Source organism: Canis lupus, chromosome 9, assembly GCF_003254725.2.
Source record: "Canis lupus dingo isolate Sandy chromosome 9, ASM325472v2, whole genome shotgun sequence".
Lineage (NCBI taxonomy): Eukaryota > Metazoa > Chordata > Mammalia > Carnivora > Canidae > Canis > Canis lupus.
In genome coordinates this window covers 32,440,082-32,457,565 of record NC_064251.1, presented here as the reverse complement: position 1 = coordinate 32,457,565, position 17,484 = coordinate 32,440,082, and the positions used below count along the sequence as shown (strand labels likewise).

General features: G+C 40.5%; 1 protein-coding gene across 2 annotated transcripts in view; it reads right to left on the bottom strand.

Annotated features, from left to right (window-relative positions):
- ANKFN1 (ankyrin repeat and fibronectin type III domain containing 1) overlaps window positions 1-17,484 on the bottom strand; it is a 298,750-nt gene that overhangs the window by 124,659 nt on the left and 156,607 nt on the right. For both annotated transcript variants that reach the window (XM_035720842.2, XM_035720841.2), the window contains exons 4-5: window positions 15,248-15,449; window positions 11,889-12,099 (exon numbers count right to left, since the gene is read on the bottom strand). In XM_035720842.2, the coding sequence (XP_035576735.2) occupies window positions 11,889-12,099; window positions 15,248-15,449 (413 nt within the window). The remainder of the gene's footprint in view (window positions 1-11,888; window positions 12,100-15,247; window positions 15,450-17,484) is intronic.

Genomic DNA, 17,484 nt, shown 5'->3' with positions numbered 1-17,484 from the left:
TTCTTCTAATTAAGGGGGGAAAATATTATGAAGATAACTCAAGTGAAAATTTGTTAGGTGTATTTTGAAATGGAAATTAGGTGGTTATATATTCATATTCTCTGTGTTCATAGGCATGTTTGTATTAATTACAGGAAATGAATACTAATTTATTATTGCCCCTGCTCACCATCAGTCTAGATTTATTTACAGATGAGGTCAATGAAAAATTAGTCGAGTCTTATTTTTTCTTTTTCTTTCTTTCTTCTTTCTTTTTAAAGTTGCTGTTTAGAACACTCAGGACTGTGTTTTGCTGCAGATTTCTCATGGTTAATGAATGTTGCTGTAGCAGTCAATCATGTACTCTGAATACCGTCACACTTTTTTTAAAGCCTCAGTCATGAGCCATGACAGAAAAATAAACAAATAAATATAAAGCTAAAAAACTCTTTCACTGAGCAGCTACACTATGCAGAATCCCCCGGGAAGGCTAAAGGAGGCCAGAATAAATGATAATATAAGTGCTGTGGACGTAGGGAAGCAATGATGGTGTATGAACGCGGAGGCTCTGGAGAAAAAAAATACACATCCACACACGCGGGCGCATACTCCAGTGGAAAAATTGGCAATATTAGTAGCCTCAAGGTGCAATTTCCTGGAGCAGTGAGATTGACAAGTCAGTACTAAATGCTGTTAATTTAACTAACTTCAGATTAATGGTAGAGTCTGCTATGACTGGAGGCCTCAAACACAGTCTCATTATAGCCTTGCTGGGAAGGTCCTAAATATAGGCATTGACAGTTTAAAACAAATTCGTATACATTTGTGTATTTTTAGACATAGGTTAGGCGTCAGGGTTTGTGTCACAGTTTTCAGGTTGATTAATTGACCCAGTAACTGCACCCTCTACCCACGGCCCCCTCCTTCTTCCACTCCAAATTATAGAGAAAATGGGGGAATTGTCCTTGCTAAGTCATTCAGTGAGCTTTTTATTGTAAGCCTGATGTTTGAATTGCATGCATGCGTCAACACTTGGGTGATAGACACATGATTTATAAAAATAAATTTTTCTAATACTATGAAATCCCCCCTATTAATTTTTATATCCACAACAGTTATTACTGGTGTGAATTCCAGGTGGCATTTCAGATGGACAGCTTCTCTTGAGCTATGCTTGGCTCCCCCTGAAATTTTTCCTGCTTTTCTTAGCACAACACACTTTGTTTCTACACTTTCCCTTTCCTCCTAGGCTGTGGCCTTGACACTATTTGAGTTGTAATGGTGAAGGGATTCTATATCTTTAAGGTAGAGCATTTTTGCCTCTTCATAGGCTAAAGGGAAACCCATTTAATTTTATAGCCAGGTAAATTTTACAAGATCATCTAGATCACTGTGCTTCTCAAATTAAGATACCTAAACACTGACACAGTAAGGTGGTGGTGTTAGGGGGGGGTGCAGTGGGTATCTCTGGAGCCACAAGATGAATATGTGCATCTTCCTGGGGCATCAGTTTCTCCATACAGATTTTGGTGAAAGCGTATTATTTAGAAATCAAACCAAACACTTCTGGAGGAGAATGGAAAAATTTCCCCCAAATTGAAAGTTGTTGTTGTATTTTTAAACAGGAACTGTATAGAAATCTCTCCACTCCCCTTTTTTTTTCCAGGCTAAGTCCCCAGGTACCCCTGAGGACACACTCACTTGCCTCTGTTGTTAGAGGTAATTCCATGGACGAGTAGAAGAGGCAGTAGCTGAGCCAGTGGTTTCCAACCATTCCACCCGATAAAACTTTTATTATTTTTTTTCCTATGGATTTTGTAATAGCTTATTAAAATGTTCTCTTCTGAAAGATTTTCTGTATTGAGTACCAAATCAGCTGACTTAGAAAGTAATAATTTTTCTCCCTATTATTAATGACCTATATAACTGCCAATAGAAGCATCTGTTCAGTATGAGATAATCAATCTAGCAAAGTGGGTGAATATATTTTAAGCAGAAGCAATATGATAATTATATTAGACTGTGTAGTTTTATCCTGAGTAATGGTGTGAAGTTTAGGCTTTTCAACACCTTACAAACTATTCTGAGAGCCGCTTTCCTATTTTTGCCACCCCAGAATGAGAACATTTTAACCCCCTTATTTTATTATTTTTTTAACTCCTCTGTTTTAAAGATGAAGAAACCGAGACCCACCCAGGTGAGATGATTATCTAAGATCCAAGATTTTCTTAATAACCTTAAATAAAGTGAACTTCCTCTAAACCAAATGGAATGCAAATTAACCTAGTGTTTATGTATTGCAATTTTCTAATTGCTATCGATTTGGCATGAGGCTGGTGAGCTTATTTTGGGTGGCTGGTTGGACATAGAAACTAGAAAGGCTACATCTGTTGTATGATTGTTTCTCCTGCCCATCCACATCTCTTTTTCTTGGATCCTTTCCCCTTTACTTCCACACTCTGGGTATTTTCCTCTCCAGTGCAGAATTCCCGATCTGTTTGCGAGGTTTGGTCTTCTCTCTCTTATTGCATTTGGTTCCTTCTCCAGCCAAGCAACTATCCCTCTGAGCAGCCATAGCCAGCACAATAGAGGGTCTGTGAGTGTGTGGTGAGCCGTCCGGCTGGGGCAAGACCACTCGGCTGCTCCTGAAATAGGCCCCATGCTATTGTGGTGTTTAATTATCAACAGCATTTCTACCACCCAGTGTCTGAGTGGGTATTTGTTCTAAGACCTGCCCAGCTAATTAACTACGAGGTGGGGGTGGGGGTGGGGTGGGAACTTGGTGTTCAAAGAATACAATTACAGTTACTGTTTAAATCCTGAGATAAATAATGATCACACTGAATGTTTTTCCCTCACCATCAGACTCTAACCTATGGATTGCCTACTATATACTATTTCTTAATTTCGTCTTGCCCTGCAAATGATGAGTTTAGGCCTGGTCGATAATTGCTTAGAGACTGAAAATATAACTAGGGTAAAATGTTAACTAATTTTAATTCTTAACTGAAAGCTTTAGGGAATAATTTATTTGATTTGCCTGAAAAAAATAAACATATTTGCCTATTACTAATGATATGGCATTTTGCAACTTAGCAACAACTTTGCTGTTGTTACTAGCATTTCTCTCTCTCTCTTTTGATGAGAAAAGGAGACACAAGACAATCATTTAGTCTCAATGTCTGAAGGAGCCTTAGAACCAGCACTAGATGACTCTTCTTATGACACCCTTGGCCCTGTGTGATTTTCTGCAGGAGAGGAACTTGCTGCTCACCAAGTTGGCCCTGTCCATTCTATCAGTTTTAATTTTCAAGAGTTTAATTTAATTTTAAAGAGTTTGCTTATCCTGAGCTGAAATCCGCTTTCCTATTATTTCCAAACTGGAGGCAAAGTGGTAAAGGACTGTAGGTGATCGATCTAGGTTAAGCACTGCCTGTTATGAATGTGTGATCCTCACCAGTTATGCTGCCATCTTGAGCCCAAGTGTCTCCTTTGTAAAGTGGCATAATAAGCTGTCTCATAAGCTGCAATAAGTAATTGATAATCTTTACATAAATGACTCTCAATGGAGTTTTGTATTATCATTATCACACTCATTGGTCTGTGTTATAGTTTTAGGGGCACACAAAAATAAATACTTGTTTTCTAAAATAGCTCTATGTTCTTCCATCAAAAACAAAACAAAACAACAAAACACAAAAACAAACAAAAAAGAAACCTCTTGTTGCAGATAAAAATTTTCTGTTCCAACTACCATTCAGAAATATATTAGATACTAAATGGTGTCCATTTCAACTTTATCTGTTATTTCAAAGAGAAAACAGGGTCACTTAGGTATAAATCTTGAATTGTAAGCCAATGTCTTCAGGGCAACCAAGAATAGCAGTAAATAAATTTTATCTTTGCTGATCATAAGTGACAACCTTCTAACAACCTCACAACTGACTTGTTTGCAGGTAGGAATATTAAAGGAAATACTATAGAGGAGTCCAAAAATTAAATATTTTTTAATTCAAAAACTCTCATACCAGAAAAACTCAAAACCTCAGTTTTAATTTACCTGTCCCACTGAGATTCGGGAGTCAGAATTCACTTTGGCTTCATTCAGGTCTCAACCTGTTGTCTTAGTTTTAGATTTTCCGAAGGACTTTGAGAATGTGGTTCCAAAGAGTTTTAGAGATTTGGAGATTAAATGTTTCATTTTAATTACTGTGGAGCTTTCTCCTCCTAGAACTCATTACACCCTGGACATAAGGCTCTGGAATGTTCTTCCCTGCTATTTTCCAGCAGAATGTGGATTCAGAAAGCCCATATTATATAGTTTAAGTTGTAATTGTGGTTCTCTAGGAAGCCAGAGCCAATGACACAGGGGGAGACTTCCAACCTAAGCCTCCCAAACTCCAAAGGGCAAATGGATATCTCTAAAACAAGCATAAAAACAAACAAACAAACAAACAAACAAGCAAACAAAACGCTTGATGAAATTATTTAGAAAATCCAAAGCAGATCATTGAATGATGTCACAGTTTCAGTATGAAAGAAGATAACCATATCTTCTGCTGATACTTTCATTGCTGTCTAATAGAAATATAGTGTAAGCCACATCATTTATAATTTCCTAGCAGTGGCATTAAAAAAGAAAAAAAAGTACTGAGCATTGTTGGAGGGAGGTGGGTTGAGGGGAGTAGATGAGGATGGGTTAAACAGGTGACGGGTATTAGGGAGGGCGCTTGTTGTGTTGATAACTGGGTGCTATATGTAAGTAATGGATCACTAAACTCTACTCCTGAAACCAACATTATAGTCTGTTTAACTAACTAGAATATAAATAAAAATTGAAAATAAAATAAAGTAAAATAAAAAAGTTAAAAAAAGTGATATTAACTTTAATAATCTATTTTAGTTAACTAGGTAGATCCCAAATATTATTATCTCAACATGTAATCAATATAAAATTATAAATGAGATAGCATATCATTTATATGTATAATAAATATATACAAATAAATACATGTAATATATATAATAAAATATATTTTATTGTACTTAAGCCTTAAAATTCAGTATAAATTTTACATTAAGAACACATTTTAATTTGGACTAAATGCATTTCAAATACTCAGTTGTCATATGTGGCTGGTGGCTCCTGGGTTGGAACAGTGTAGTTGTAGAACATAAAACTCCACAAACATTAAAAAGTGCTCGTATTGTGCAGTGTTTTTCAAAATACAAACTATACAACAGATGGGCAAAATATTTAGATTTTTTACTGGAAACTCCTGGATTGTTTTATACTGTTTTTGATATTTATATTGGCTAGCAATTTTTTTTTTATCATGTACAGTGTTCCAGGGAAATAGTTTAAAGCTGTTATTACACTTAATCCTCAACAACTCCAGATAGATAGTGGGGCAGCCAGCCTCCAAGAAGGCTCCCAATGATCTCTGTCTCCTAGTATTCACACCATGCTACACTGTACCAGAGTTGGTCTGTGTGATCAACAACATTCAGCAGGAAATGATAATATGTCATTCCTGAGATTAGGTCATAAAAGACACTGTTGCTTCTACCTTGGTTTCTCTCTCTCATATCATTTGCACTGGGGAAGCTAACTGTCATGTCAGGGCGTAGAGCTATAGAGAGGCCCATGCAGGAAGGAATGTAAGTTTCTTGCCAATGGTCACTCTGAGTAAAGTTGGAAGTGGATCCCCCAGCTCAGGCATAACTGATAGCAACAGTTATGTTTGGGGAATTTAGGGATGGGGTGTAGACTGTGAGCATATGCATACAGAAGGGTTGAGTGAGTTGTCAGAGGTATCTTTTAACTTTACCTATAATGTTTTCATGTTTTACAAGGAGAGTGTATTTTGTGTTGCAAGACTATTTAAAAATTAAAAACAAGAGAATGAAAGGACAATTAACTCTTGGAGATGAGGTGAATAGAACTTAGGCTGTGTCGGCCTGAGTCTAAATAACTATCTGGAAATATAAAAAAAGATCAATTCACTCAGCATTTAGTAAAATCAGTCCCTTCAAAATAAATAATGTATTCCCACCCTTCAAAAGAAGTAACCTTAGGATTCATTCAGTTCAATTCAACAAATATTTATTGAGGGCTCACAGTTTGCTGGGTATACCATAATGAATAAGAAAGGTTCTGCTCAGTGGAGTTTACATTCTAATACAGGAGAGACAGAGAATAAGCAAATAAAAAGAAAAAAACATGTAGTGATAAGTACTACATAGAAAATTAAAATAAAGTAATGTGATTAGAAAGTGACTTTTGACTTTGGACTTGGTGGCCAAAGAAAGCTTCATGTGAAGATATGACATCTAAGTAGAAATGTTAGGAAGGAGTTGGCCGGGTAATTATCATAACCAAAAGCATTCAAGCACTACCTGCAGCGGGAATAGCTAGGGCAGAAGCCCTCTGGGAGGAAAGTGCAGAGTGTTCAGGAGATGGGAGGGAGGTCGGTGGGGCTGGTGTACCATGGATGAGGGGTGAACACTATGAGATGAGGCACGAGTAGCAGGTCTGTAAGTCAGGGTAAGGATTTGTACACCTATTTTAATGAAGCAAATAAAAACACCCAGGGACTCATTCTAGAGACCTGCCTCAAACTTGTTCTTTACATATTCTTAATGGTTGCAAATCTTTGTCCTTTGAGGGTGGATTTGATTTCAGGAAACCTCTCTAAATCATTTGAAGCCAAGTCTGGTAACATGCAGGGTGATGACGCTGGGCAATGCTGTTTTGGAACAAAAATCAGGTGTGACTCTAAGCAACGAGTCAGATTTTCTCATAAACTGACTCAGAGGACAAATCCAAAAGTGTTTAGAGCAATGGCAGCTCTGTTGGAGCAAGTGTGGGGTCTCCCATGAGGACCATGTTAAAGGATAACATTTGTTTGGATTGTAGACTTTCTGGTGTGTTTGTTTACATAAAGCCAGCCTCATTAGTTTATAGTCACACCTCTTAGACGTGCCCTGAACCGGTCCCAGCACCAACACAATCCCTGGACTACTGCAGAAACCAGCGGTGCATCCTGACAAGTCTGCCAAAATTGTAACACCGGTGTCTGCACCACACACACATGACAGCCACTCGGCAATTGCATTTTATGAAGTAACTGCACATAACTAATTCTGGGTGACATCTAGTTCCAGAGGCAATATCTGAGAGAAAGGAAGTGAGTTCACAGAGAAAAGCAGAGAGGGTCTGTAGAGAAGGGAGGACACAGCTGTAGAGAAGGGCAGAGAGACTAAAGATGAGGAGCAGTCCACCATTCTCACTGGTCCACATTATCCAACAGTGTAAAACTGAAAACTGGCTACATCCACAACCAAGTTCTACAACAGTACCTGGAAAATAACAACGCAACAATAGCAAAAGGTACTCCCAGGTATAAATTACTGAAAGGTTTACAGGTATTTCCCATACATTGTGTATGTACTGCATATATGACTCATGTGTGTGTCTATGTGTCTAAATTCAACACCTTTAATTCCCAGCAGCCTAAGACAGGGGGTTCAAAATTTCCACTGAAAATTTCTGAACACCTACTGTATGTCAGGTACTGTGGTCAAAGAGACAGACAAAATCCATGTAAGTGACCAGATTTGCACATGATAAGTATACAAAAGAACTAGTTTCTTTATGATCACTGTTTATAGACCCTAGATGATGCCAAATAAACAGCAGTCTCAGAAAGGCAAGGAGCTTACTGATGATTCAGCAATTCTTCCCAGAGACTGCTGAACCGGGATTTGAGGGGAAGGGGCAGGATATGAATCAGTCAGAGTAAGGGAAGGGTTTATAACTGGGGGCATTCACCAACGGAGATAACTCTTTCTCAGATAGCATTTGTTCAATTGAGCAGGAGCCATGGCAACTGGGATACTGAATGGATGGAACATTCAAAGGCAGAGCCCCTGGGTGTCCCGAGGTGCCTGTCTACATTAGCTGTCTTAGCTCTTGTCCTTTTGGAGTCTGTGCAGGCTTCTTGAGCTCAGCATACCAGTCCAAGTGGAAGTACTTGGGATTCTACTTTCATAATGGCTAATGCTGTCTTCTAGAAGGAATGAGATACTTTGCTGCTTGCCTAAGGTGGCAAGAACAGAAAAAAGTCCCTGGATAACGATAGCAGATTGATCTAATGAGCAGGCGGGGTTCTATGTGTATTTAACCTTGGGGCAGTGTGCAAGTTCGAGTGACCACTTCTGGGACTTTCCCTATGAATAAGGAATGAGTACATGGTTGAGTTTCAAGCCATGTTATTAAAGAACACCTTGATATAGCATCATGGTTCAGAGGCTAAAGACTGGAAGACACTGCTGACCAATGGTTGAGAGTTAAGTCCTGAAACTCATCTTGTGCCTTTGTGATTCCTGCAATGAACCAGGGCAATTCACAGAGGACTTGCTTCTGAGTTGTGCTGGGATTCTTGGTTGGCAGAGTGGAAAAAGTATTGGGCTGCTTTTCAGAAGGGAACACACAGGAGAGGGAAAGACAGAAAATAAACCCTATTAGAAACTCTGCACTCTGCTTTGAAATACTTGATGGGCATTAGAAGAAGAAGGGAAGGAGAGTCAGGGAAGGAAAGAATTGGAGTGTGACAGTGAGTGTGCTAATGCTTTTTACACAATTACCAAAGTATTTAATTAATATAGAGGATCTGGGTTCAAATCATAGTTCTACCACTTACTGGCTTTGTAGCATTGGGTGAATTATTTGAATTTCCTTATTCCAGTTTCCTCATTGATCAAAATGAGGAAATGAACTCCCATCTCACAAGCCAGTTTGAGGACCCAATGAGGTGACGCAGGTGAAAGGATTTTTACAATGTGTGAAACACTCTAAGAACCTAAGACCCCATTGTTATTTTTCTTCTGTTATATCCTGCCTCTGCAGCTTCTGGGGAACAATTTGCAGCAGGTGTTTGCTTATCTGCTTCTGGCTGGTGGACCATGGTTTTTCTCACAGGCTGGCTCACACTCATGCACAGAAGCAATTCTATTCCTTTTGTACTTGATATATCAAATGAATTAAAAATCCCTGAAAACAGATTGTGCTTTTCTATCAAGCCTCTCTTTAATAGGAATGGCACCTGAGAGTATAGAACAGAACGAAGAAATCTACCATAGGAATTTTAGCAAATGGCACAAAGGGAAAGATGCAGGGGCCCAGCAGCCACAGCCCTCTATAGTGATTATTTGGAGAAGCAGTAAGTTTGCATAGAAGGATCACAGGCATGGGTGTCCCACAGACCTGGGTTTGAGTCCTTGACATCCCTATTCACTCACCAGATGTGTGACTTTTGGTCAGTCACTTAACCTTTCAGAATCTATGCTACTGTGAAAATCAGAGATAAGTCTTCACAGCTACTCAATCAATATTCCTTTGCCACCTTTACACAAGTGGGAGTCGGTACCGGGTACAATCTCTGACTTCTTGGGTGGCCAAGGTGACTTCGGTATCCTAGTCCCTGGAGGCTGAAACCTGGGTTTATCTCTCACCTTCCTTCACAACTTTGTGATGATGATTCTCGTTATTATCCCAGAGGGAATGAGAAAAACCAGGGACGTTTGGAATGAGTTTGCTTTTGGTTTAACGAGATATTTAGTATCTGGGCTCTTTTGTGGAGATTTAATTATGCACGAGGGGACTTGGGGAGATTGGGAGTCTCATTGGTTTCACAGAAAATGCAGAATTTTTTGTAGCGTCTCAGGTAAGTGGGACTAATGTTTCATCCAGCCCAGTGCAGGCAACATCTGGATGAATGGTTTCCTTGTTCCTATAGAATGGGGCTCAGTCTGCATTCTCTGTGTTCAGACCCTCTGATTCTCGCTCCACCTCTCTCACTGGATCTTTGGAACAGACGTTATTTGCAACGGAAGTTGGAAGGTAGCAAAGACGACTGTTCGATTTCTTCCATCCATATTTGCCCACTCCTTTGCGCCTCCCATTCCACTAGAGAGCAGCGGCACTTTGACGACGGAACGCTTACTGAAAAGCCCCAACTCTATGAACCCAAATCCTCACTCTGTCTGACATGGATGTGGTGAACTCAGCATTTTTAAAAGAAAGAGTTTTCTGATACAAGGAGCTGCCTCTGTACCTAGTCTTTGGGTGGTGGGGGTTTATGAAATTTAGGAACAGAGATGTGGCCTCTAATTATATATTTGCTTGCTTCTCTTTCAGCCTTCTGGGTCTCACCACTTGGAAGTAAGAGAATCAGTATTAGTGAAAGTAACAGTTTGATGAGTTTACTTTTTTCTTTTAGGAAACATAAAAACTATGGCTGAAAGCCACTGTGGTCATTGGGTCAGAGAGTTTGCACCAAGGGGAATGCGAGTGCCTACCTCAGAATGTTGCCGTGAGGCTTAAAGGAGTGAATGCATGTAAAGTGCTCAGAATAGTGCCCAGCATGTGCTGAGGGCTATGCGACTTTGTCCTGTCCTCTCCTGGGTCAGCTCTGCTGCTGGCCCCAGGGCAGCTCCCTTTGGCAAGTATTATCAGCTCTACTTCAGAATACATCCAGAAGGAAGCCAGTCCTGAAAGACTACACATTGTATGATTCCACTGATTGTCCTGAATGGGCAAATCTATAGAAAGAGGAAGTAGATTAGTGTCTGCCTAGGGCAGGAAGAGTGGAGGGGTGTTGGAGAGTGAGAGGGTATGAATGATGAAAATGGTCTAAAACTGATTGTGGTCATGGTTGCACATGGTGCATATACCAAAAACCATCGAACTGTACACGTGAAATGGGTGTACAGGGAATTATATCTCAATAAAGCTGTTCAAAGATACATCCAGAATTCCACCCCTGCTCACCATCAATGTCACTACTATGCCAGTCCAAGCCACTGCATCTGTCTCCTGAACCCCTAAAACAGCCTCCTAACTGGTCTTCCTAATTCCACAGTTGTCCCACCATTGTCTATTCCCTGTGGAGCACGGTAGTGATCTCTTCAAATGTAAAGCAAAATATGTCATTCATCTGCTTTAACTGCTCTCCTGTCTCCCCATCACATTTATAATCAAAGTGAGCATCTTACCAAGGCCTGCAAGAGCCCGAACAATCTTCCTTGGTGATCACTGTCCCCCCCGATTTATGTGTTATGGCCACACTGGGCTGGTTTTTTCAAACACAGTCTCATTTCTGTCTGCCTCCACACCTTTCTGTGTGCTGCTCACAGCCTAGAATTTGACCCCACATCTCATCATGGCTCATTCCCTGGTACCATGTAGGACCAGGCTCAAATATCACCGCATCAGGGAGGCTTTTCTTGCCCAAACCTATTGGGAATAGTCCCCACTCCATCAATCTCTAGCCACTCACTTATTTTATTTTCTTCATAGCATTCATCACTATTTGAGTTTACAACTTAATTGATCTGTTTAGTTGTCTATTGGAAGTCTCCTCCACTATCATGTAAGTTCTATGACAATAGGAATTTTATCTTGCTCACCATGGCATTCCTGGTGCCCTATCCTCAGTGTTTGTTGAATGAATGAGTGACTGAATGAAACCACCACATGACTGTGGACACAAGACACTAACACATGAACAACTTTTTCTATGTATACTTCCCTTCCTATTTTATAGCTTCACTTGGTGTTCTTCACATATTTTAAAACTTGGGTTAAATTTTTAGGAGGAAGTTCTTTCCAGGTTCCTTTTCAATTCCACTCAGTATATTCCATTTAGGGTGTAACTTGATGCCTAGACTGGTTAAACCACTATTGCTATTTGCGTGAAAGTCCATGAAAACATGTAAAGGAATTCGGGGCCTATCCTTTTTCAACTGTTCCTGCTCTAAATGTCAGCAATGGCCACTTTGGTGGCATGAAGCTGGGTCTAGCCTTAACAGTACATGTTTTTATTTTTATTCTGAAGTTTACTTACAGTGTGGACTTTCTCGGGCCCCTGTCCTCAGAAGAATCCGAGCAATGGGCACATTGTTGGTCATGATGGCAATATCCAGAGGTGTCAACCCCTCACTGTTAGGTGTGTTGAGATCTAGTTCTTCTGGTGTGTACTGATACAGGAGGATCTGCACAGCATCCATGTCCTGTTGTTCAACTGCCTCGAACATTGCTTCATTGCCCTGGAAGTTCTGGGGAGCAAGAATACTGGGAGGTTAGCACACTTTCACACACTGGCTTGCCTTGGCAGCTTAGCTGCTTTGATGTCAGTGACTGTATCCACATTCAATTTATCCCAACATACACGATGTTTTTTTTTTAAGATTTTATTTATTTATTCATGAAAGACACACACACACACACACACACACACACACACACACACACAGAGGCAGAGACACAGGCAGAGGGGGAAGCAGGCTTCATGCAGGGAGCCTCATGTGGGACTCGATGCTGGGTCTCCAGGATCACGCCCTAAGCTGAAGGTGGCGCTAAACTGCTGAGCCACCGGGCTGCCCCACACAACTTGTTAAACACAGTTGGACCCTCCCTCCATCTTTCTAATGGGCACTGATTGGATCTGGACATTTAGATGCACTGAGACCACGTCGTATGGCATGGCTGGTCTATAGATAAGAGCAAATACCAGCTTTCCTCAAACCAGTCTTCTCTGCAATACTGTCTGATAGGCCGTTTCTAGGTGTCTTATGAGGAATGTAGCATGCAGTCATATAAATTTGGTGCATACTGGATTAAGTTGGGTTATTGCATTATTTTACTGTAAGACCTCTCAGAAAAAAAAAAAAAAGACCTCTCAGAGCCTTTAATAATTCTAACACGCAGTTATGACTCTCCAATAGATGGGAAATATGACCTGTGTTAAATATTTGTTCAGAGAACATTTTTTTTTAATTGCATTTGTTTTAACTGCCCCTGGAATAGTATTCTATAGAACACAGTTTGGGAAAGTCTGGCATAGATAATGCAGCATAGGTCGCTGAAATGACAACTGGCTTGGAATTAAGATCACACTTTTCCTCCCTCTCATCCCCTCCTTCCCCATCCCCATGTCCCTACTATCACTCAGACCCAGACCATTGCCATCCCTCACCTGGACGATGGCAGTGACCTGCCCATTGCTGGTCCTAGTGTCCTCCACTGACATTCCGTGCTCCGTACTGACACAAGAATAATCTGTCTAAAGTTGATGATGTTACATATCCCTTCCTTTCTACAACTCTTGAATAGCTCTCACTGCCTGCAGGCCAACTCCCCAGCTCCTAGACTCCTCTGAACTAACCTTAGCACCTTCTCGACCCAAAGCCCCAGCCACTAAGCACCTGGCATTTCTGAGTCCTCAAGGGAAGAGCTGAAGAGGTGGTGTTCAAGGAGGGTTTCAGTGGCTGGGTGGCCAACTGTGCTAAATGGGCCAAAAGTTGAATATTCAGAGGATACAAGTCACCTATAGAAAAATAATAGCTGATGACAATAGGGTTACATTGAAAAGTTCTATCAGAGGTTAATAGTAAAGGAGTAAAGCTCTGAATTCTCTCAAATATATATTTCTGCAGCTAATGGGAGAAGAGTAACACATATGCTATTTATACATCTATCTGGTATCTTCTCCAGGAGTTGTCTGCTCTTTAAAAATGTTGAAATACCATTGGTCCTGACAGAGCACAGCGTTTTCCTGATTAAACTGATCTTCAGTGACCAAATATTTAGCTTGGCAGGGTTTATTTTTAGTATCATCAAAAATCAATTCTCTCCATCAAAGGCTGTAGGTCAGTGTAACTGAGCACATGATGCATGATTGAAATTGAGGGAAATACAACGCTATTATGCAAATATATGTTTTGACAATGGGGTCCCAAGGGATACAACTATTTTTGGTATTCAGCTCTCTTTGCTTCAGGACTGGCTGTTGAATGGAGAAGTGTTTTGTCTACAGTCTGCCAAACCGAAGAGCCTCTGCCGCTGAGGCCATAACTTGGCCACCACCGAGCCCTCCCAGAAGATGAGCTTGAAATGAGACACTAGATGACAAAAGAGAAAGAACAATGTTAGCATGCTGCCCTGTCCGCAGTTGTGTATTTGTCTGTGATTCCTCGTATGCCTAATTTCTCATGCGCCATATTTGCTCTTACTCTTGAGTCATTTCCTCCTCCATGCTTTTGTTGGCAAACCCTAGCATGCTTCTCTCTGGGAAGGCGAGGGATCATTTCTGTGTTAAACTCAAAGTGGTGCCATTACCCCCTGCAGAAATGCCCTTGCCGAGCATGGTAATATCATGCCCTCTGCTTTTACTGAGGGTTATCAGAAACTGCTCTCTGGGACACCTGAGTGGCTCAGTAGTTGAGTGCCTGCCTTGGGCTCAGGTCGTGATCCTGGGTCCGGGCATTGAATCCCACATTGAGCTCCCTGCAAGGAGCCTGCTTCTCTCTCTGCCCAAGTCTCTGCCTCTCCCTGTGTGTCTCTCATGAATAAATAAATAAAAACTTGAAAAAAAAAAAAAAAGAAACTGCTCTATGATGTCTGTAATGTCACCAACATTGACCTTCCTTTTCCTATCACATAATTCACTGTGGCATCTTATAAATTAGGCCAGGGGACTCAGCAACAGGAAAACATTAGTTTCTTCTGATAGACTAAAATACTTTCAGTTATCAGCTAATTGGATGCTATACCCAACCGGGCTTCATTTTCTGCTTTGACTGACTGGGAACTCAGAGAGAAATGTCACGGCAAACTTTAGATACTATATTTATCTGAGATTTTAGTATATTTATTTCTCTTTCCATCCCCATTATTTTCTAGCTTTTTCTTTTTCACTCCTTCCTCCCTCCCTTCCCCACTCACTCTCTTTCTCTTTCTATCACTTTATTTATTTCCCATTATATAATACATACATATTTTTGGCCTAGATTTGGTTTTGAATACCTTGGAAAAGCGTATGGGCCATACATTATAAATAAATAAATGAAATGTTCATTGTTCATTTGCTATCTGAATGAACACTGGAGCTCTCAGAAAGGCTATTTAATTCATGCTCTGTATTTGTCAAACTGCCATTTTGTTGTTGTTGTTTCTTTGATTCATTAGAGAAAGAAAAACTAAGAGAAAAGAAAGGGCAAGACATTATGAAAATGAAAGGGAAACTCTCCCACTGAAGCTCCGGCTCACAGTACAGATGTGTGCCATTCCTGCCTTACCTGATTCTCAGCATTTGTAAAACTGCAAATGCAGGTGCAGAAGTACATGTAGAGCATCTTAGAATCTCCTTCAACCCAAACATGGCTGCACAAATTAAGCAGAGAAAAGAATAAAGAGTGTTATTACCACTGAGGTCTTTCTGAGGCTCAGTCGTTCTGTTCTTGTTCGAAAATAGGCCTCGTCGAAGGAAGAGTGGCTCCCCTTCAGTTTCTCAGAGAGGTTTCTGTACAGGCGTTTGGCGGCATTGGGAGACGATGGGGCACTGTGTTTCTTTGACTGAGAAAGATGTAGATTCTGCATTTGTTGGGTCATTTTCACACAGCAGTTCCTAAGAGGAGGAAAATCTGATGTGGTATCATTTACACAAGATAATTATAAGTTGACAAAGAATTTTATCACCAGTAACCATCTGGAATCCTAATAAAATGCTGTAGCTGGAAGGGACCTTGGAGAGGAGGCCCAGTTTTTTCATGTTATAGACTAGAAAGCTGAAACCCACAGCCACATAGCTAATTGGGGGCAAGAATGATATGACAACATCTATTTACCATTTAAACATACACATTTACATACAAACATATGTATGACTTGAGTCTCAAGCCTTTTGGTCTCTATCCCACTGGGAGGAAGTGTCTCAAATCTATAACCCAGGGGTTCTGTTCAGTTCCTCTTGGGTATATGTAATTGGGATCTTTCTACCTACCTCCTTTTAGATGCTGCCCTCTGTTGGGTGTGGATGTTCCCTGCAGATACCCCTTTCCTTGAGGTGTTAAATTGTGCCTCTTGTCTAAGCCTTGGTGAGTTACCTCAGTGCCCAGAAGTTTGGGGGATTTGTATGCATAGGTCCATCCCTGCTCACCCCAGATACCCCAGAGAGTATCCTCCAGGGCTGTCACTACTGCCATTCTCCAAGTTGTGCTTGACTGCTGTTCCACAAATCTCTAAACAGGTCCTCACCAATGTCATGCTTGCAGTCAGTTTCCAGGAAATCAGCCTTGCCATTTCAAAAGCCATCCACCATTAAGCTGGGTATTGCTACTTAAATATTGATGCTACTGAGGCTCTGGCTGCCTGGCATGCATCTGTGTATTGGATAAGCAAATGCACAAATGAAATAACTGGCCGAGGCAGTTATGTGCCAAGTGTTCCACCCCAGGGGAGCCTCTGCTACACTGGGACCAGGTCTCTCTGGAGCATGTGGTTACCTTCCCACCACATAGAGATTGGTCAGTTCCCAATCTCCAGTGGAGTCTTCCATTTGTAATGCTGCCATCGCTGCTAAGCTGCGGCTCTCAGAGGTCATCTCCTGTCCTTGAATTTTCATAGTCTTATGGATCCCGTGATATAAGTATCATGGAGAATCTCTTTTGCTAACCCCACTCTTCATAGGACTGACTTCAGAGCTTCTCCATTTCTATAGGATAAATTCTAAGTTCTTTTGCCTCACACACAAGTGTTTGCCTCTCCAGCCTCATTCATACTGTTCTTCTATGTTTTATGTTTCAGTCTTTCTGATCTCCTTAGAGTTTCTGAAATAGTTCAAGCTCTTTTCTACCTCTGAAATAGTGTTGCTTTGGCTCTGGAATTTGGCAGACCCAAGCTTGGATCATGGTATTGTTATCTATAATCTATGTGACTCTAGGAACTTTATTTAAATAAAGCTTGTTTGCACTGCTTTTGCCTGTACTGGAACTCCATCTATGCCTTCATCACCTAGGAAATGACTGCTGATCCTTAAAGTCTATGCTCAAGTGGTCTCTGACAGCCCCAGGTAAATTTGTGTATTTCTTTACTGATTTACTTAGGATATGCCTCTTACAGAAAATATTTTATTATATTACAGCTATTTGGCTGTCTCCTAGCTGGTCTGTATGCTTCTCAAGAACAAAGACTGCCAAGTACTAATTTTTATACCTAAAATATGCCTGCCTCGAAGTACAAGAAACATAGTTCAGATTAGGAAGCCTATTCCAGCTACTGACTATGTGACATCAGGTGAGTTACTTAAATATCTAAATCTTATTTTTCTCATTTATAAAATAGGGATAATACTTAATATCACATTACAGTTATAAGGATTTGATGAGATAATGCACATAAAGAGCTTAGAATATAGGAAAACTCATAACACTTATCATCTTGTTATAGAAGATGTTCAGTAAATACTTTAGAATAAATGAATGCTCACATGAGAGTCTATGACAAGTAATATATTAAGGAACTACTCAGAAAGCTCATTTCTTCCTCATGCTTCTGAATTGGGTTCCATGTCCACTGGCACCAACTGACATTGACTTACTTGTACTTTAACAAATGGAGAGCTATCCTGGTTACATTGCTGAATGTTGTTAGGCACCTTTTAA